The sequence below is a fragment of the Balaenoptera ricei genome, chromosome 19, assembly GCF_028023285.1.
Source record: "Balaenoptera ricei isolate mBalRic1 chromosome 19, mBalRic1.hap2, whole genome shotgun sequence".
Lineage (NCBI taxonomy): Eukaryota > Metazoa > Chordata > Mammalia > Artiodactyla > Balaenopteridae > Balaenoptera > Balaenoptera ricei.
Window position 1 is genome coordinate 27,451,740 of NC_082657.1, and position 23,095 is coordinate 27,474,834.

The 23,095-nt window shown below is 35.7% G+C and overlaps 1 protein-coding gene across 2 annotated transcripts in view; it reads right to left on the reverse strand.

Annotated features, from left to right (window-relative positions):
- ITFG1 (integrin alpha FG-GAP repeat containing 1) overlaps positions 1 to 23,095 on the reverse strand; it is a 267,814-nt gene that overhangs the window by 139,197 nt on the left and 105,522 nt on the right. For both annotated transcript variants that reach the window (XM_059906036.1, XM_059906037.1), the window contains exon 9: positions 1,275 to 1,369. In XM_059906036.1, the coding sequence (XP_059762019.1) occupies positions 1,275 to 1,369 (95 nt within the window). The remainder of the gene's footprint in view (positions 1 to 1,274; positions 1,370 to 23,095) is intronic.

Here is a 23,095-nt window from a genome sequence, read left to right on the forward strand (position 1 = left end):
GACATAGGATATCCCAAACATTTTCTATGTTATCGAAAGAAAGCATAGTTTGCCAAGGAAAAAGAAAAAAAAAGTGGCTTAACTACAAAGACAAATTTACAGAAAACGAGCTGTTTTAAAAAACTGGTCTGCATCTTTAATAAATTTTTCAATCTTTCTTAAAGCAAAAGAGTATTGTATAGCATCAAAATGTTTTAATGTTTCATGTGACTTTGAAAAAAATTGCTGGTCTTGTTTTGGAAGAGGATGAGAAATTTCACAAAATGCCAAGTTTTCACAAGTTTCTGAAGAGGTTGATAGTTTATTAATGAGGATAAAGTATTTCTGTTAAGGTAAATGTATTAAGGTCTAAGAAGTAAAAGATTTTTCATTAATATGACGTCCTTAACAGTCAAAAAAGAACTGTGACATTTATCTATCCAGAGACAGCTGACTGTGTAATTTGAAAATATTCTTACAGTAGTCTGTCACTTGAAGACAGGCTAGTAATTACTAGGTTTACTTACAGCTATGAACCAACGATGAAGTGTTACTTGACCTAATATTTTCAGTGATTCAAAACTTTAAAAAAGTTCAAGGTAATAAAGGTTATGGGTGTAAGAGTTAAATGCTTTTAGAATGCTGACTGGAGGAAGATTTGTTTTCTTTAGTGTCTTAGTATAAAAAGTGACACTTCCTACCCATAAGGGCTAAAAAAATCAAAATATAATTCTATCATTTATTACTCCAAAATAGAAAATATAACTTATTAATTCTACAACTATATTACTGGTTTCCATTCAGGTGCTGTCAATATGGAAAAAGTCTCAATGTCATAACCTATCATTCCCACATTAATCCTCTGCTGTGATTAACAGATTCTAAATTATTTACCTACAAGCTACAGGTATAAAGTCGGCACGAGAGAATGAAACAGATTCAGATATCACAAATAAAAACAAGATTAGCCTTGAAAATAGGTATGATGTTCTTCTACATAACCCTTTATTATAGCTATAGTGTGTCTTACCATATTCCCAGCATATAAAAGGCTAACAGATCATTTAATTACAGGATCAAGAGTGGGTTTTCTTAACCAGAAATGATTATGCCACTACTTTTTTCTCTCAATAAACCAATAAAAATAGATTTAAATGCATTTCATTAAGTTAAAATGAGGAAGTAAATTTATTTTTTGTTTTTCTCTTTTCTGATTCTTCAGATACTTTTTCTAACCTCTGAAAAATTTTTCCAAGAACATAACTCTATTTACATTAAGAAACAAGTAGATATACCTGCTTTGTTCTGGATCTTGCTAAGTAAATGGTACTTTTCTGGCAGTTTTTATCTTCACAGCCTGGCAATAAGTGATCCATGTTTCCATCTCCATCTGCCAAGAGAAACAGCCACAAAATAGTGTTGTTGTATAGCAGATTAAATTTCTTATTTGCTTAAACTCTGCATCAATCTAGATAAACTGAGGAATCTGATGCATGGCTTTGGAGTGAATGTGATTCAATTAAAAAAATTATTCTGGCCCTTACTGTCTATTACCTGGACCATGTCTTGTTTTAAATTGCTCACTCTTCTGTGGTTAAATATTTATCCAATGGTGGAAAAACTCCTCATTTCAGGCTTTGATGTTAAAATCATCAATTAAAAAAATGTAGCTTTTGACCTATTTACATAATTATCATCACTACCACAGGAGAAAAATAAGCATGCAATAGTAACCCATTATTATGTGGCTTATTTTAAATGTCTTTACAGATAATTTATCTTTACACATACTTTTAAGTCTCTTTTATACAGCATAAACGTCAATTCAAGAGTTATAAAGCTTTCAGTAACTTAGATTGTAAAAAGCACCAATACATTTTTATCAATAAAGAGGCAAATGAAGGGAATACAGATGTCATTTCCAACTGACTGGTTTTTAAACAGCTGCACAATGTTCTGCAAAGACCTCTAGAGATGAGGTTACTGATGAACTTGGAGTCATTTCCTCTAGTGCTCCTTCCTATCTACTGTCCCCTACCTGATGAAGTTTACAGATTTTGACTTCCTAGAGCTAAATCTCTATGGGGACATTCGCACAATGGAGTAGTCATGTAGCTTTTAAATTTAGGGCCTAATTTTGTGTTGCTTTAATCACTGATTTATTTGCAATGGCTTAATGTATCATTTAATGTGTGCCTGAGGTAGTACCTTCACTTGGAAGGATATATAAGGTTTAACAACAAAAAAACTCCTTCCTTCCATAGGTTTAAATATTAAGAGAGATGTATAACTATAACAAGCCTATCAAGTCTCCAATAATGTATTCACAAGGAAAAAAAATTTTTTTCAGGCTGTGTGGGATGAAAATCTAGCCAATGGAAGGTGACCTCAGCATGGAAAAGTAAAAGGCACAGCATAGTGAAAAATGAATTTCTTTCATTTAATTTCATAGTTTAATTACTTATGATCCTCACGGTTAATATTCTTTGTGATGACGAAAGCTTAGTTAGAGGAGCATAACATTAAATAAAATAGTTGAATTAATAATGGAGAGTACAGAGAATACACGTAATATGACAGTATATACATTTGGACTACTGTAAAAAGTTGAGAGAGAGAGAAACAGGCAACCCTAGGCAGGAATACTTGGAAAGGAGAAGGCTTTCCAAGGGCATAAACATATATCATAGTTTAAAAAAAAAAAAAAGGAGCTAGCCAAGTAAGAATTAAATGCAAAATGTGATTTATAAACAGACTCTAGTAATATCATAGACTTCATTAAAAGCCAAACCATTTTACTGCAATTAATGTGGGACTAATCAGAAGAGCAATTACTAAGTCTCTGCCCTTCATTTTTACCGCAATGGCAAAACACTCAGATTAGATTTTGATTTACACTTTTCTTTTCTCCTAGTTTATCTTTCTTCCGAGTAGTTTCCTATTTCCCACAATTATTTTGACCATGACGTGGCTGATATTTAATGCTGGCAAATAACCTTCTGTTAAACATATAACTAACTCATGCACAACATCATAATCATGCCTTTTAGTAGGAATTATCAGTAATATTTCATAGATATGGTCACAGAAATCTAGAACTCTATCAGAGAATGTGCTCCTTGTGCTGACTCTGAATGCTGTTTTTTGATGTTTAGGGTAAGTGACAGAAAAGCTTTCTGAGAGCCCAACTTCACGCGCAAAGGAAATTTTCTCTCTTAAAGGCAACAAACTTTTAAATCTTACATGTTTCACTTTTCTGCATGTTTTTTAAAAAAACTGTTTATTTGGAAATAAACTTAAAATTGCAATAATAAACACAGTAAAAGAATTCTTGTAAACCCTTTAACCAGATTGACCTATTAACATTTTACCCCATTTATTTGACCTGTGAAATCAGTTTTTTTCTGAACCATAATTATATACATTATAGCCCTTTACCCCTAAATACTTGAGTGTTATTTCCTAGGAATAGAGATATTCTCTTAACCACAGTACAACTATCAATTCACACAGATACTTTTATCTATTGTACTGTATCTATATTCTAATTTTGTCCATTGACGTAATAATGTCATTTGTAGCACTTTTGCCCCTCTAACACAGGATCCAGTCTAGGAGTAGGAATTACATTTAGTCATTATTTTTAGCCTTCTTTAATCTAAATATTTTCTTTTTTAAAAAAATTTTTATAGGTTTTTTCTTTTAAATAAATAAATTTATTTATTTATTTATTTTTCTTTATTTTTGGCTGCATTGGGTCTTCGTTGCTGTGCGCGGGCTTTCTCTAGTTGCAGCGATTGGGGCTACTCTTCGTAGCGGTGCGCGAGCTTCTCATTGCGGTGGCTTCTCTTGTTGTGGAGCATGGGCTCTAGGCGCGCAGGCTTCAGTAGTTGTGGCACGCAGGCTCAGTAGTTGTGGCTCGTGGGCTCTAGAGAGCAGGATCAGCAGTTGTGGCGCACAGGCTTAGTTGCCCTGTGGCATGTGGGATCTTCCCGGACCAGGGCTCGAACCAGTGGTCCCTTGCATTGGCAGGTGGAATCTTAACCACTGTGCCAGCAGGGAAGTCCCTAGAATATTTTCATAGCCTTTGTCTTTTACAATCTGCGTATCTTTTTTTTTTTTTTTTAACCTCAGACTACAGGAATCTTTTACTTTTTCAATAAGTTATTGTGCCTAGGGAAGGAAGTAGTTTCAGAAAAATCAGTTTCACATGAGTCAGAGGCACAAGGCTAGGAACTAGTAATAAGCAAATTCTCTGAAAAACAATGTGACTAAGAGGAATGTCATGCTGACAGAGGTATCAATCTGTGAACTTGGCACACATTCCTTAAAGAAGTCCCAGGAATTATTAACTTCGGACTGCATTCTCCTCAGGACTTCAGCACATTATATATCTCGAGTTTTTTTAAAGGCTAAAATTCCTTCTCAAAGGCTCAACAGAATCTGTAACAGAAGGAATGGCATTTTCATTAACTCATTTCATAAAATGCAGTATAAAATTTGGCCTTTTGAATGGCGGACCAGTAGAGACTAAAGTACACACTAAACACGTTAATTTCCATCTGATGTTAACCTTAGCCAAATTTCAAAAGAAATTCTTTTCTAAAGCAGATAATTTTAATGAGATAGATTTAATGAGTCAAACTGATTTTCTGAAAAATTTTAGTTTTAAAATCAAGAGAACACTAAAATAAAGTTGTCTTCATAAAAATGGATTATAATGAATTTTGGTATAATAATTTTTCTCTTTTTAATTAAGCAGAGGACAAAGAAGAAGATATACATGAGAAAGGGTCACATTTATATTATGTTTCCTCTTAAACATTCATAACATTTTCAGTCTCATGAAATTAACTGACCTGTGGTATTGTTTAAGCAAATTACAGCTCATTGTTCTGGCCCCAGATTACCCATCAACTTTGTAAACCACAATTTCTCTAACGCAGTGATTCTCAAAGTGTGGCTCCCAGTCCCACAGCCTCAGCATCACCTGGGAACTTGTTAGAAATGTCGATTCTTATGCCTCTGTCCAGATCTAATGAATCAGAACCTCTAAGGGTAGGGCACAGCAATGTATATTTTTCATAAGCCCTCTGGTTGAAATGCTGGTCTTCCACTGACACCAGGGGGTGCTACACATACCCTATTTCTGTCTTAATCATGCTCCTCCATTAACGACAAACTTCTTTTGCTAATCAAATTCCACTATTCATTTAGGACTCAGTATGAATCTTGCTCCAGCCTCTTGAGACTGAATCCACGTCACCTTTTGTAAATTTTTGTACCTCTTGGGCAGGTCAGCTCATTATGGCAGCAAAACAAGTACTACTACATAAAATAATTGTTTTTGGTGAAAGTCTTGCCACTCCATGAGAGTGTATGGAGATTTTAATGTAATGGTAAGAAGGTAGAACTAAGATCAGTTAGATTTAGATTTTTAACCTGGCTTAACTCCTAATTAGTAATTAGACATGTACTTTTGGGGAAAAAAATACTGAAAAATATTTTTAAAATATTAGGATTTGGGGAACAGGTACTTCTGTATTTTTTAGGACTGCTCAAGAAGTATTCAGGTTTTCAGAAATGTCTTTTTCCTACTCTTGTCCCCAGCTCCCCTCCACAGTGGCAATCACCGTAGCAGTTTTTCTTGTGTATCCTTCACCACATAGGCTATGCATATACATATACTATATACAATTTTGTACAATTGTAGTGTACACTACACACTTTTTGGTACCTTCAATTTTTGATTTATCTTTGAGAGCATTCCACAGTGATAAATTTGTATCTGCCTCATATATAGTATACACTATTACATTTTATGGGTATATCTCAATATAGCCAATTCTCTATTGATGTACAAACACTGAGTTGTTTCCAATCTTCTGGTAATCAAAATAATCCAACAATGAATAAATTTGCACATATAAGATCTCATATTTGAGAGATTATAGTATAAATTCCTAAAATGGAAATTACTGATTCAATGATTCTATGTAATTAAAATTTTTATTTTAATCTCCATAGAGGAGCAGTTCTCAAACTAGTCTCAAGAATCCTTTATACTCTTAAAGACTGAGGACCCCAATAAGCGTTGTTTATGTGGGTAATATCTATGGGTATTAACTTGAAATTAAGACTAAGAAATATTTATATATTTAAGTGAAAATACAAACCATAAATATATCACATATAAACATAACTAATATTTTCATGAAAAATAACTGTTTTCCAAAACAAAGACATTTTGTGAGAAGAATGGGATTATCTGGCCTAGCAGAGAAAACCTGGATTTTCATACTGCTTTTGTATTCAATCTGTTGTTTTGGTTGACAAATATGAAAATATGTAATTGGAGGAAGTATTTTAACAGCCTTTTCAGATAACTCTAATATTCTTCCATGCTACGATCAAAACTCAACAAGTGACAATTTCTTAAAGATTTCTTGTGATGAAGAATCTAAACCTGTTTCAATAAACATTTCTTACTCTGTTAATTAAAATCCAGTAGTCCATCTTGCACTTTGAATGGGTGTTTAACCAATGCATAACTTTGTAAAATCACACATCAAACATTTAGAAGACAGTGTTTCATTGAGTTATGTAGATTTTGCAAATGCTGAAACATTTCATTACACAATATAAAAAATTCAGATTCGTTAATATCACCACCAATCTCATCAAAAAAGTCTTTAGGTACTGAGAAGCTGTCAGCTCATGGTAGCAGATAAAAAGTTTTCCCAAATTCCAATTTTTGCTTGAAAGATCAAATTTTATCATTGGCACCTTCCCATAAGTTGTTTTCTTGAACTCTCAAGCTCACTTTGTTCATTGTACAGAAAATGGCTACCAAATCCCCAAGTCTGAAAAACCATAGTTTGTCTGTCAGTTGTTCTTCAAGCAAAAAATGGTGAAAATGGTATTACATTTAAAAAAAAAAAGGAGTTAGTTCAGCTTGCAACTCAATCACACCAGTGTTTTTCATTAAGACAACCACCATACTCTGTGCAGAAGTGTTTTATGCATACGTCTTGCTTCCTGACACAGTATTAAAAAGGTGTGTAGTCAAGGGTTGAGATCTAATAAAATTAATATTTTTTGCTTCATCAATAAACACTCTTAAGAGAAACTATTTTTCTTATTTCCTTTTTCTTTCTCTTTCTTCTTTATTTTACTACTGTGAGTATACGGTGGTGAAGAATGCAATGAATGGTAATAAAGTTTGGTGCAACTGTTTTGATTTGTGCCAAATGGCAGCAGCTTTACACATCACTGCTTTCATATTATCAGAGTCAACAGGGTGAAAAAGGCAAATAATATCTCAGTGTTCTTATGAAGGTAATTTTGATCTTGTGGACCCCCTGTAAGAGTTGCAGGAAAACCTCTCCCCACCCCTCGGGATCCATACTTTGGACCACACTTTGAAAACCTTTGCCAGAAAGGTTGTACCAATAAGCAAATTATCAAATATCTTGATTTTTGCCACTCTGACTAATGAAAATGGTATTTCATTGTGGTTTTAGTTTTCTTACTAATTATGGTGTTTGTCTTTTTAAAACTGAAGCATAGTGGATTTACAATATTATATTAATTTCAGGTGTACAACATAGTGATTGAGTATTTTTATAGATTTTACTCCATTTAAAGTTATTGCCATAAAAAGGCTCTATTTTCCTGTGCTGTACAATATATCTTTGTTGATTAATTATTTTACACATAGTAGTTTGTGTCTCTTAATTCCATATCCCTATCATGCCTTGCCTCAAGAACAACAAAACCCAAAGTCATCAAAAGGAAAATAAAACATCAATGAAATCAAGAGCTGGTTTTTTGAAAGGATAAACAAAATTAATAATCTTTTAGCCAAGCTCATCAAGAAGAAAAGAAAGAGGATCCAAATAAACAAAATAAGAAATGAAAGAGGAGAAATAACAACTGATAACACAGAGATACAAGAATCGTAAGAGAATAGTACGAACAGTTACATGCCAACAAATTGGACAACCTAGAAGAAATGGACAAACTTCTAGAAACATACAACCTTCCAAAACTAAACCAGGAAAAAATAGATAATCTGAACAGATCGATCACTAGTACTGAAATATAATTTGTAATTAAAAAGAACTCCCAGCAAACAAAAGTCCAGGACTGGATGGCTTCATGGGAATTCTACAAAACATATAAGGAAGAGCTAATACCTATCCTTCTCAAACTATTCCAAAAAACTGAAGAGAGGGGAACACTCCCAAATTCATTCCATGAGGCCACCATTACCACGATACCAAAACCAAAGACACTACAAAAAAATTATAGGCCAGTATCTCTGGTGAATATAGATGTAAAAATCCTCAACAAAAATAAGCAAATAAAACTCAACAACATATAAAAAGAATCACATACCATGATCAAGTGGGACTCATTCCAGGTATGCAAAGATAGTTCCTTTTTGCAAATCAATCAATGTGATACACCACATTAAGGAAAGGAAGGATAAAAATCACATGATTATCTCAACAGATACAGAAAAAAGCATTTGACAGAATTCAATATCCATTCATGATAAAAACTCTTATCAAAGTTGGCATAAAGGGAACGTATCTCAACATAATAAAGGTCATTTATGACAAGCACAAAGCTAACATCATACTCAACGTGAAAAGCTGAAAGCTTTCTAAAAATCAGAAACAAGACAAGGATGCCCACTCTTGCCACTTCTATTTATTTAACATAGCAATGTAAGACCCAGCCACAGCAATCAGATAAGTAAAAGAAATAAAAGGCATCCAAATTGCAAGGGAAAAAGTATAACTGTCACTATTCGCAGAAGACATGATACTATGTATAGAAAACCCTAAAGCCTCCACCAAAGAACTATTAGAACTAAGAAATGAATTCAGTAAAGTTGCAGAATATAGGATTAATATACAGAAATCAGTTGCTTTTCTATACACTAATAATGAACTATCAGAAAGAGAAGTTAAGGAAACAATCCCATTTACAATCATGTCAAAACGGATAAAACACCTAGGAATAACTTAACCAAGGAGGTGAAAGACCTATACTCTTAAAACTATAAAACACTGATGAAGGAATCTGAAAATGATGCAAAGAAATGGAAAGATATCTCGTGCACTTGGACTGGAAGAATTAATATTAAGATGTCCATACTACCCAAAGCAATCTACAGAGTTAACACAATCCCTATCAAAATACCCATGACATTTTTCACAGAACTAGAACAAATAATCCTAAAATTCATATGGAACCACAAAAAACCCTGAATTACCAAAGCAATATTGAGAAAAAAGAAGAAAGGTGGAGGCATCATGCTCCCTGACTTCGGACTATACTATAAAGCTACAGTAATCAAAATAGCATGATAGTGTACAATAAAAAGACACACAGATCAATGGAACAAAATAGAGAACCCAGAAATAAACCCACCTATCTATGGTCAATTAATCTACGACAAAGGATGTAAGAATACACAATGGAAAAAAAAATCTCTCCAGTAAGTGGTAATGGGAAAACTGGACAGCTACATATAAAAGAACAAGATTAGAATATTTCCTCACAGCATTTATAAAAACAAATTCAAAATGGATTAAAGACCTAAATGTAAGACCTGAAACCAAAAAACTCCTGGAAGAGAACATAGGCAGAACACTCTTCGTTGGTCTTTTTTTTTGTCCTGCTGCTAATTTGTAGGAATCCTTTTAACATTAAGAAAATTATTATTTTGTCTGTGATTTATTAACACTTTCCTTTACAGCTTCTAGGTATTGCTAATAACTTAGTAAGGCTTTTCCAATTCACAGTACTTTGGGACATTATTTTTACTTTGAAGTCTTAGATTCACCTGGAATTTATTTTAGCATATGATGTGAGTTATGACTTTTTAACAGATGGATATATCCAGTTGTCTCACACCACTTACTGAATGATCCATCATTTTCAGAAAAGAAACTCAATTTCTCTTGTATTATTTATCTTTATCTGTAAAATGATCAATAGGAACATAATTTGGCCACAGAAAGAGGTCACTGTGAGAATGAAATGTGGGGGAAATAACCTGGGGAAAATGACACAGCAGTAAACAATCATAAAGGAGTATATTATCCTTATATACTCCTTCTATCACTTGTGGTATGCTGTGTGTACTTAGGACAGTGGTATACTCTGTGTAGGTAGGCGGGCAAGAGAGTAAAAAAGCGTAACTCCCAGAAGAATAGAGGGCTTTTTCTTCAGAGTGCTCACTTCCAGGACTCATTGTAATGCTTCCAGCAGGAAACACTGAAACATTTGATCATGAAAAATGAAAGCAATAATTTAGGATTTGACGAATGTTACTCCACAGGTGGGGGAAAAAACTGTAAGTAGATGGCTAAATATTTTGATCTATAACCTGGAACTCTGAGTTCAATAATAAAAATAAATCAGTGATTTCTGAATTATAGAGTAGAACACATCATGACAGTTCAAATGGGGAATAAGTGAAAATGACTCCTTCCACCATCTGGAAAATTTACTCATGGATGGCTATAGCATACACAAGATATAAATATTACAAGTCACACAACTAATTAATGGCAGAAGGTTCTAAACAGAATTCAAGGCTTTCTTTAACTTTTAACATGTGGGACCCAATGCTGAAAGATTTCTATACAGAGTTTCTAAAACTGCATTTCTTGCCAAAATGGACCCAGAATACAGGTAGAAGTAACAGCTTTTCCATTACATTTGTCAAGAGACATGCGAGACATATGACAGAAAATGTATTCATATATTCTATATTTTTTGTTATTCATTATTAATATAAAACTGGAAATACACATACTAAAAAAAAAATTTCCTGTTCACTTCCACTATAACACAGTAAGTCCCCTACACGAACCTTCAAGTTGTGAACTTTCAAAGATGCGAACATGCGTTCTATCAACGTCAGGCATGAGTGAAATTGCAGCTTGCCATCTGTCTCCTTTTGCTGAGGATCCTTCAGCTCTACCATCTCCCACCTCTTCTCCCTCCTCCAGTCAGTAACTCTTTTTGCCTGTTCACTCAATGCCAGCCCCTGTATGCCAGCTGTTGCACTGTACTACTGTACTTTTCAAGGTACTGTACTGTAAGATTAAAAATGTTTATTTTTTGTTTGTTTTTATATATTATTGGTGTGAAAAGTATTATAAACCTATTACAGTACAGTAGTATATAGCCGATTGTGTTAGTTGGGTACCTAGACTAACTTTGTTGGACTTACGAACATATTAGACTTATGAATAATGCCTTCTTGGAATGGAACTCGTTCATATGTAGGGGACTTACTGTATATGAAGTATATCACTTTATATTTTTCAGAAGAACACATCCTTAATGTAAGAGACATTATTGGCACAGAAATACATTGAATATGATACAAAAACGATTACATTATAGCAGCCAGATTAGATTCTTTGGGGAAATAAAATTCAGACTTTTAAAATAAATGATGAATAGTATAAAAAAATAGGGGGCATGCATGGAAATGTTTGATTTCTTTTTTTTTTTTTTTAAATGCTCATGAACCAAACTGTGACAATAAGAAACAGGTGCTATAAAACACACATATACACACACAGGAAAAGAAGAACATGTCACATTATCATTTGGAAAGTACAAATTTACTTTCTTCAAAATATTCATTTTTAAATAACATAAACTGCAGATTTATTAATACATATATAAGTTTCCTTATTTTTCTTCAGATTTTAATTAGCATCCAGGTTGACTTTCAAGTTGCACTCATATAAATATATATTAATATACATAGGTGATTAAAGACGAGTCTACAGAGTGCCAGGGCCTTAACAGAATTCAGTGGTAAGAAACACATATTGTGAAGGAATATGAACATGATCAGAACAGAAATATTGTAATTCTTTAATAAGATGCTGCTGGTTCCTAACAGACATGGTAATGCTGGAAATTTTGAGGTGGGGTCAAGGATATAGAAAGTTAACTAAATTTGGTTTAACATAGGTTTAGGCTTTGTGAGTAGCTGGTCATGAAACAGAACTTTCATGATGACTTCTTTTTCTCTTGCCAAGTCTAATAACTTCTTTTTGAAATGATAAAATATTTTTCCTTGTCATTTTAGCACCTAAATATCCATCAGGTTTCAAAAATGTCTCCAGGATACCATCTACTGATGCTTTTCTGCTTTGTTGAATATACTGATTCTTTGACTACTATGTTTTGATAATTTTTTTCCTAATTAAGGATATAAAGCAAACTAATGATGTATTTATTCAACTTCCTGTTCTGAGATCCTCCTGCTCTATTATGTGGATAGAGGTAAAAGCCAACTGTTTTAGTGAGTGAAGAGGTAACAGGTGAAGAGGCCCAAATTAGCCCACTCATCAGTGGGTAAATGATGGTAGAAATGTCTCCTAAACATTCTATATGGCAATGCTTTGTTTATTTTACTTTCAGAAGCTGGGAAGAGGGTGAAGAGAAGGTTGGATTAGATTATTCTCAAGATTCTTATGACTGAATCTAAGCTCTATGAATATTATTATATATTAATTATCAAATGTGCTCTAAAATTATAATTCTTTTAGTTTTCCTTACCCAAAACTCCTTCTTTTCTTTTTCTTTTTTTTAAATTGAAGTATAGTGGATCTACAATGTTGTATTAGTTTCTGGTGTACAGCAAAGTGATTCAGATATATATAGACATAAATCTGAACAAGGATACTATATATATTTTATATATAAATATATATATATATGTATAGTATCCTTGTTCAGATTTTTTTCCACTATAGGTTATTACAAGATACTGAATATCTTGTACCTGTGCTACAGTAGGACCTTTCTGTTTATCTTTTTTGTATAAGGTACTTTTATATAAAGTGTGTTTCTGTTAATCCCAAGCTCCTAATTTATCCCTCCCTCACTGATTTCAGTGACCCCAGACTCTTTCATCTTCCCATACATAGAAAAGTTCTAAATTCTTTAACTTGGGATATCTGGTTTTCTTTAATTACCAGTAATCTTCTGAAGTTCTGATTACCTGATCTTTGTTGCAAAAACTCCTGTATATCCTGGCTCCTCCCTTACCTCTCCAGACCAGTCTCTCAGAGCTATCTGAGATTCTGTGTCCCAGGCTTAAGTCCTTAGTTTTGTCTGCCAAATAAAACATAATTCTCAACTCTTACGTTGTGTATTTTTTTCAGTTGACATAGACATGTCTGGAGGTAGTAGAAAGGACAACAGATTAGGAATGGGAAAGATTTTGCTTTTAAGACTGTTCAGTTACTAAGGTGCTTGGCCAATTCAGTTTTTGCATTCGTAAAATGAAAAGGCTAGATTCCACATATGGCATTCTAAAACGTTAACATGAGATCGCTTCCACTAGGTCAGAGTATAGTTTTTAAGAGCATGGGCTTAGGTGTTAGAAGGACCTTGGTTCAAATCTCAGCTATCATTTGATAACAGTGTGACCATGGGCAAGTTACCATTTTTTAGCCTAGTTTCTTTAACTGTAAAATGCACACATTACCCCAACATTTTCTTGTAAATATTAAATGATGATGATATTAGTAAGAATTGAGTGTTTTTTAAAAAAGATTTTATTTATTTATTTATTTTTAATAGATCTTTATTGGAGTATTATTGCTTCACAATACTGTGTTACTTTCTGTTGTACAACAAAGTGAATCAGCCATATGCATACATATGTCCCCACATCCCCTCCCTTTTGAGACTCCCTCCCACTCTCCCTATCCCACCCCTCGAGGTCTTAGCAAAGCACCGAGCTGATCTCCCTGTGCTATGATGCTGCTTCCCACTAGCTAACTATTTTACATTCGGTAGTGTATATATGTCACTGCTACTCTCACTTTGCCCCAGCCTCCCCCCGCCCCGCCCCCATGTCCTCAAATCCATACTCTATGTCTACCTCTTTATTCCTGCCCTGCCATTAGGTTCATCAGTACCTTTTTGGTTTTTTTTTTTAGATTTCATATATATGCGTTAGCATATGGTATTTGTTTTTCTCTTTCTAACTTATTTCACTCTGTAGGACAGACTCTAGGTCCATCCACTTCACTACAGGTAACTCAATTTTGTTTCTTTTTATGGTGGAGTAATATTCCACTGTATATATATATACCACATCTTCTTTATCCATTCATCTGTCGATGGACACTTAGGTTGCTTCCATGTCCTGGCTATTGTAAACAGTGCTGCAATGACCATTGTAGTACATGTCTCTTTTTGAATTATGATTTTCCTAGGGTATATGCCCAGTAGTGGGATTGCTGGGTCATATGGTAGTTCTATTTTTAGTTTTTTAAGGAACCTCCATACTGTTCTCCATAGTGGTTGTATCAATTTACATTCCCACCAACAGTGCAGGAGGGTTCCCTTTTTATCACACTCTTTCCAGCATTTATTGTTTCTAGATTTTTTGATAATGGCCATTCTGACTGGTAGAAATGAGTGTTTACTATGTTCAAAACACTGTTATAAGTTTTATACTTGTATTATCTCCTTTAAACTTCATAAAACCCCTATTGTGTTATTATCCTATACTATTTCCCCCATTTAACAGAAGAAGAAACAGGTACCAAGAAGTTAAGTCTTAAAGTCTTTTAAAGTCTTTATTGAATTTGTTACAATATTGCTCCTGTTTTATGTTTTTGTTTTTTTGGCTGCAAGGCATGTGGGATCTTAACTCCTTGACCAGGGATCAAACCCACACCCCCTGCATTGGAAGGCAAAGTCTTAACCAATGGACCTCCAGGGGAGTCTTAGGTTCTTAAATGTAATCCCCATGGTAACACAAACACACAAAATCTACAAAATATATGCAGAAGAATATGAGAAGGGAAGCAAAATAGTTCACTACAAGTCAACTAGCAAAAAAGAAAGAAATGAGGACATTTCTTCATGGATTAAACTCTCCATTCAAAAGGCAGAGACTGGCAGAACGGATTAAAAAAAAGAGGTCTATTTATATGCTATTTACAAGAGACACAATGTAGATCCAAAGCCACAAACAGGTTGAAAGTGAAAGAACTGAGAAAGATATTCCATGCAAATAGTAACCAAAGTGAGCTGGGGAGGCTATGTTAGTATCAGAGAAAATAAACTTTAAGTAAAAAAACTGGCAAGAGACAAAAAGGGACATTATATATTGACAAAAGGGTCAATTCATCAAGAAGGTATAACAAATGTAAGCATATATACACCAAAAAGCAGAGCCTCAAAGTATATGAATCAATCATTCACAGAACTGAAAGGAGAAACAGAGTTCTACAATAATAGCTGGAGACTTCAATACCCCACTTTCTGTAATGCAGAACATCTAGACAGAAGATTAAAAAGAAAATAGAGTACTTAAACAACACTAAAAAGCCAACTAGACCTGATTGACATGTATAAAACACTGATCAACAACAGCAGAATGTACATTCCCCTCAGGTGCACATGGAACATTCTCCAGGGTAGATCAAAAGTTATGCCACAAAACAAGTCTCAATAAATTAAAAAAAACTGAAATCATACATAGTATATTCTCTGACTGCAATGAAATGAAGCTAGAAATCAATACCAGAATGAAACAGAAATATTCACAAATACATGAAAATTAAATGACATACTTGCAAATAATTAATGGGTCAAAGAAGAACCGAAAGGGAAATTAGAAAACAGTTAATGAGATGAATGAAAATAAAAAGATAACATATTCAAAGTTATGGGATACAGTGAAAGCAGGGCTCAGAGGTAATTATAGCTGTAAATTATTTATTTATTTGTTTGTTTGTTTAACTTGAGACTTTTTAAAAAAGAGTAGTTTCAGGTTCACAGCAAAATTGAAGGGAAGATATAGTTATTTCCCATATATCTCTTGCCCTCACACATTCATAGCCTCCCCCATTATCAACATCTCCCTTTACAGTGGTACATTTGTGACACTTGATGATCCTATACATCATAATTACCCAAAGCCCATAGTTAGGGTTCAGTCTTGGTGTACATTCTATGAGTTTGGACAAATGTATAATGACATGTAGCCATCATTATGATATCATACAGCGTATTTTCACTGTCCTAATAATACTTGGTGCTCTGCCAACTCATCCCTCCATCCCCCAATCCTGGCAATCACTGATCTTTTTTACTGTCTCCTATAGTTTTGCCTTTTCCAGAATGCCATATAATTGGAACTGTACAATATGTAGCCTTTTCTGATTGGCTTCTTTCACTTAGTAATATACATCTAAGGTTCCTCCATGGCTTTTAATAGCGTGATATAGCTGTAAATTTAATGCCTACATTAAAAAGTAAGAAAGATCTGAAATCAATAACTTAAGTATATACCTTGAGGAATTAGAAAAAAAGTGAACTAAACCTAAAACAAGAAAAGGAAAGAAAATAGTAATGACTACAGTGTAGATAAAAAAAAGAGAGGATAGAAAAGAGAATCAATAAAACTAAAAGTTGCTATTTTGAAAACATCAAAAGAATTCACAAACCTGTAGCTAGACTGACAAAGGAAAAAGAGCAAAGATGAAAATCACTAACATCAGGAATGAAAATGGGTGCATAATTGCTGCCTTTAAAGAAATAAAAAGCAGTATAAGAGAATAGTTTAAAAAACTGTAATGCCAAGAAATCAGATAACCTAGCTGAAATGGACAAATTCTTAGAAACACACACATTACCAAACTGACTCAAGAAGAAATAGAAAATCTCAACAGACCTATAACAAGTAAAAAGATTGAATCATTAATCAAAAATTTCACAACTAAGAAATCCAAGCAGATAGCTTCTCTGGATTTAAATTAGTATTTAAAGAAAATTAGCACCAAATTCTCAAACTCTTTCAAAAAACAGAAGATGAGGGAACACTTTATAATTCACTCTATGAGGCCAAAATTATCCTGATACTGAAGTCAGATAAAGACAAAAAGGGAAAATAATTACACACTAATATTTATTACAGTAAGTCCCCTACATACGAATGAGTTCCGTCTAAGAGCACGACTGTTAAGTCCAACAAAGTCAGCCTAGGTACCCAACTAACACCATCAGCTAAATAGTACTGTACCGTAATAGGTTTACAGTAATTTTCACACAATACATAAAAAACAAAGAAACACAAAAAAACAAAAAAAAAACATTTTTAATCTTACGGTACAGTACCTTGAAAAGTACAGTAGCACAGTACAACAGCTGGCACACAGAGGCTGGCATTGAGTGAACAGGCAAGAAGAGTTACTGACTGGAGGAGGGAAGGAGGTGGGAGATAGGAGAGCTGAAAGATTGTCAGCAAAAGGAGATGGAGGGCAAGCTGCAATTTCAGTCACACCTGATACTGATGGCACAGGTTCCGGTTCCATGCTGGATTCAATTCGATCTACCCTCTTGAAAAAACGATCCAGTGATGTCTGAGTAGTAGCTCTTTTTTCTCCTCATAGATGACATGGTAGCACTGGATTGCATTCTGAATGGCTGCACAACTATTGTGTACCATTCTGCATTCAGGTCCTGTGCCTCAAAAACTAACAGTGCCTCCTCAAATAAAGAAAATCCCCTTGCTGTTTCCTCCCTCATGAATCTCGTCAGTTCTTCAGTTACTTCTTCCTCTTGTCTCTCTTCATCCTTTCTCTGAGCCTCCAATTCTATCAGGTCTTCATTAGTAAGCTTCTTATGTTGCACAGCAAGGAGTTCAGTGAAGTTGTCCTCTGGCAGATCTAGCTCCAGCTTCTTGCTGAGGTTCACTAAGTTGCTGAAGACCTCTTTGGACTCCTCATACACCTTCTCAAATGCACAAAAATCGTGAACAAACTGCCGGCAAAGGTTCTTCCAAAGCCCATTCATGGTGATGGCCTTAACCTCATGCCAAGAAAAGTCAGTGTTTTTTATGGCCTTGTAGATGTTATAGCCCTTCCAAAACTGTCGCAAGGTTGTTCCTGATTCATCACTCGCCTTTACTGCCTGACTAAAAGTGTGACATAAATAGTATTTCTTGAAAGTCGCTATTAACTCCCTGGTCCATAGGCTGGATGAGCGATGTAGTATTCGGTGGCAGATGCACAACTTTGATGTTGGGATGAAAGTAGTCCATGAATGGGGGGTGGCCTGGACAACTGTTGAGCAGCAAAAGAATGTTGAATGGGACATCCTTCTCTAAGCAATATTTCTCTACCTCCAGGATGAAGTGGTGGAAAAACCAGTCCAGGAAAATGGCCTGTGTAGGCCAGGCTTTGGGGATACTCTTCCACACAACAGGAAGAGAGCTCTTGGCTATGTTTTAAAGGGCTCTTGGGTTCTCTGAATGATAAACTAAGAGAGGCTTCATGTTCATATCACTGGAAGCACTGCCACCAAACAACAGAGTTAGGCTATTCTTTGCTGCTTTATAGCCTGGCATCAACTTTTCCTCCTTACTGATGTAACTTCAATCTGGCATCCTCTTCCAGTACAGTGCTGTCTCATCGACATTAAAAACCTGCTTGGGTAAATACATGCTTTCACTGCTTCACCACTTACTTTTATGTTGTGAAGGTTGTCTCTAGCCTTGAACCGATGAAACCAGCCATGGCTGGCATTAAAAGATGCGCCCTCTGATCCTTCACCGTGTTTCTTCTTCAAGTCTTCATAAAAGCTTTTAGCTTTCTCTTGAATCAGCATTAAGCTGAGCAGGACTCGACACTGATGCTGATCCTGCATCATATACTGAGAAGTTTCTCCATCTCCTCCATCACTTTTCCATGTTTCTTTGATATTATTGTCAACATCATCGGCACAGCAGACGTCACATGTTCTATGATCTTGTCCTTGTTCTTTAGAATCATGCCAATGGTTGAACAATACATGTTATGAGAACGAGTAATGTCTACCATCTTTTTGCCTAGCTCCACTCTCTTAATTATTTTCACTTTTGTTTCCATCGTTATCGCTTGGTGCTTCTTAGCAGTACCAGCTACATCACCACTGCTTTTATGCTTGCTTCCAGACATCCTGGGCTTGAAATAAAGGTACTGTATTACTTACTGTACTCTATACAGTACTGTACAGTAGAGTACACAAAAGCACAACCACTTATAGAGGATGCATGCACATGACAATGTACGCCAAACACATGAACCAACTTACATGACTGGACATGCGAACACACATTCGCATCTTTGAAAGTTTGCAACTTGAAGGTTCATATGTAGCGGACTTACTGTATATACAATAAAATACTTTTCAGCTATAAAAGAAGGAATTTCTGCCATTTCCAACAACATGGTTGGACCTGGAGGGCATTATGCTAAGTGAAATAAGTCAGATGGAGAAAGACAAATACCATATGATCTCACTTACATGTGGAATCTAAAAGAAAGCTGAACTCAGAGATACAGAGAACAATTTGGTGGTTGCAAGAGGTGGGGGATGTGCGAAATGGGTGAAGGTGCTCAAAAGGTATAAACTTGCAGTTATAAATAAGTCCTGGGAACGTAATGTGCAGCATGGTGACTATAGTTAACAATATTGTATTGTTTACTTGAAAGTTGCTTAGAGAGTAGATCTTGAAAGTTCTTATCACAGGAGAAAAAATTGTAACTATGTGTGGTGATAAATGTAAATTAATTTATTGCTGTAATCATTTCACAATGTGTGTATATATATATATATATATATATATATATATATATATATATATATATATATATGTATATATATATCAAATCATTATGTTGTACACCTAAAACTAATACAATGTCATATGTCAATTATATATCAATTAAAACAAAGAACACCACAATATGGTACTGTCATAAGGACAGACACATAGACCAATGGAACAGAACTGAGAGTACAGAAATAAACACAAATATCCATGGACAACTGACAAGGATGCTAAGTCCATTTGATGGGGGAATAATAGTCCCTTCAATAGATGGTGCTAGGGCAACTGGGTTTCCACATGCAAAGAAATCAACTGGATCTCTAACTCACATCACGTACAAAAATTAACTAAAAATGAATTTACCTAAATATAAGGCGCTAATGAAAGGCCTCAAGGTGGTGGAGTAGAAGAATGTGAGCTCACCCCTTCTTATGAAAAAACCAAAATCACAAAATCACTGTCACAGAACAGAATAAAGAAAAAAGATGTTATACAGAATGAAGTAAGTCAGAAAGGGAAAAACAAATATTGTAATATTAACACATATATGTGGAATCTAGAAAAATGGTACAGATGAACTGGTTTGCAGGGCAGAAATTGAGACACAGATGTAGAGAACAAATGTATGGACACCAAGGGGGGAAGCGGGGGGTTCGGGGTTTGGGATGGGATGAATTGGGAGATTGGGATTGAAATATACACACTAATATGTATAAAATGGATAACTAATAAGAACCTACTGTAGAGCACAGAGAACTCCACTTGGCTGTACATTAAAAACTAACACAACACTGTAAAACAACTATACCCCAATTAAAAAAAAAAAGAATTAAAAGAAATGAAGACAGTCTAAGAGACCTCTGGGACATTAAATGCACCAACATTCACGTTATATGGGTCCCAGAAGGAAAAGAGAGAGAAAAAGAACCTGAGAAAATATTTGAAGACATAATAGCTGAAAACTTCCCTAACATGGGAAAGGAAACAGTCACCCAAGTCCAGGAAGCACAGATAGTGCCAGGCAGGATAAACCCAAGGAGAAACAAACCGAGGCACATAGTCATCAAACAGACAAAAATTAAAGACAGAAGAAATATTAAAAGCAACAAGGGAAAAGTAACAAATAACTTACAAGGAACTCCCATAAGGTTATTGGATGATTTCTCAGCAGAAACTCTGCAGGCCAGAAGGGAGTGGCATGATATATTTAAAGTGATGAAAGGTAAGAACCTACAACCAAGAACACTCTACCCAGCAAGGCTCTCATTTAGATTTGATGGAGAAGTCAAAATCTTTGCAGACAAGCAAAAGCTAAGAGAATTCAGCACCACCAGACAAGCTTTGCAACAAATGCTAAAGTTAATTCTCTAAGTGGAAAACAAAAGGTTACTACTAGAAACAAGAAAATTAGGAATGGAAAAGAGCACCGGTAAAGGCAAGTATAAAGTAAAGGTAGGAATCATCTACATACAAATATGATACCAAAACCAGCAACTATGAGGAGAGCACAAATGCAGGATGTTGGAAATGCATTTGAAATTAAAAGACCAGCAATTTAAAACAAGCTTGTTTATATATAGACTGCTATATCAAAATCTCTTGGTAAAAGCAAACTGAAAATCTACAATAGATACACACAACAAAGAGAGAAAGGAATCCAAACACAACAGTAAATAAAGTTAGTCATCAAATCCCAAGAGAAGAGAACAAAGGAGGAAGGGAAGAAAAAAGACATACAAGAACAAATCCAAAATAATTAAGAAAATGATAACAGGAACATACATATTGATTATTACCTTAAATGTAAATGGGTTAAATTCTCCAAACAAAAGACACAGACTGGCTGAATGGATACAAAACAAGACCTGGAGACATACTGTCTATAAGATAGCCACATCAGATCTAGGGACAGAGACAGACTGAAATTGAGGGAATGCAAAAAAGGTATTCCATGGTAATGGAAATCAAAAGAAAGATGGAGTAGCAATACTCATATCGGACAAAATGGATGTTAAAATAAAGACTGCTACAAGAGACAAAGGACACTACATAATGATCAAGGGATCAATCCTAGAAGAAGATATAACAATTGTAAATATTTATGCACCCAACATAGGAATACCTCAATACATAAGGCAAATACTAACAGATAAAAGGAGAAATTGACAGTAACACAATAATAGTGAGGTAATATAACACCCCACCTTCATCAATGGACAGATAATCCAGACAGAAAATCAATAAGGAAACACGGGCCTTAAATGACACATTAGAGCAGATGGACTTAATAGATATTTATAGAGCATTCCATCCAAAAGTAGCAGAATACACATTCTTCTCAAGTGCACATGGAACATTCTCCAGGACTTATCACATGCTGGGCCACAAAGTGACCCTTGGTAAATTTAAGAAACTGAAATCGTATCAAGCATCTTTCTTGACCCCAAAGCTATGAGATTAGAAATCAACTAGAAGAAAAAAATTGTAAAAAAACACAAACAGCTGGAGGGGCAAGATGGCGGAAGAGTAAGACGCGGAGATCACCTTCCTTCCCACAGATACAGTAGAAATACATCTACACGTGGAACTGCTCCTACAGAACACCCACTGAACACTGGCAGAAGACGTCAGACCTCCCAAAAGGCAAGAAAATCCACACGTACTTGGGTAGGGTACAAGAAAAAAGAAATAACAGAGACAAAAGAATAGGGACGGGACCTGCGCCAGTGGGAGGGAGCCGTGAAGGAGGAAAGGTTTCCAGGCACTAGGAAGCCCCTTTGCGGGCAGAGACTGCGGGTGGCAGAGGGGGGAAGCTTCGGAGTGGCGGAGGAGAGCGCAGCCACAGGGGTGCGGAGGGCAAAGCGGAGAGACTCCCACACAGAGGCTCGGTGCCAACCAGCACTCACCAGCCCGAGAGGCTTGTCTGCTCACCCGCCGGGGCGGGCGGGGGCTGGAAGCTGAGGCTCGGGCTTTGGTGCTAGCCGGGAGGGAGTCCGGGAAAAAGTATGCAGCTGCCGAAGAGGCAAGAGACTTTTTCTTGCCTCTTTGTTTCGTGGCGCGCAAGGAGAGGGGATTCAGAGCGCTGCCTAAACGAAATCCAGAGACGGGTGCGAGCCGCGGCTATCAGCGTGGATCCCACAGCAACAGGGGCGCAGAGGAAAAAACGGAGAGATTCCCGCACAGAGGCTCAGCGCTGAGCAGCGCTCACCAGCACGAGAGGCTTGTCTGCTCACCCGCTGGGGCGGGCGGGACTGGGAGCTGAGGCGCGGGCTTCGGTCAGATCGCAGGGAGAGGACTGGGGTTGGCGGCGTGAACACAGCCTGAAGGGGTTGGCGCGCCGCGGCAAGCCGGGAGGGAGCCGGAGAGGAGGTCTGCAGCCGCCGAAGAGGCAAGAGACTTTTTCTTGCCTCTTTGTTTCACGGCGCGCAAGGAGAGGGGATTCAGAGCGCC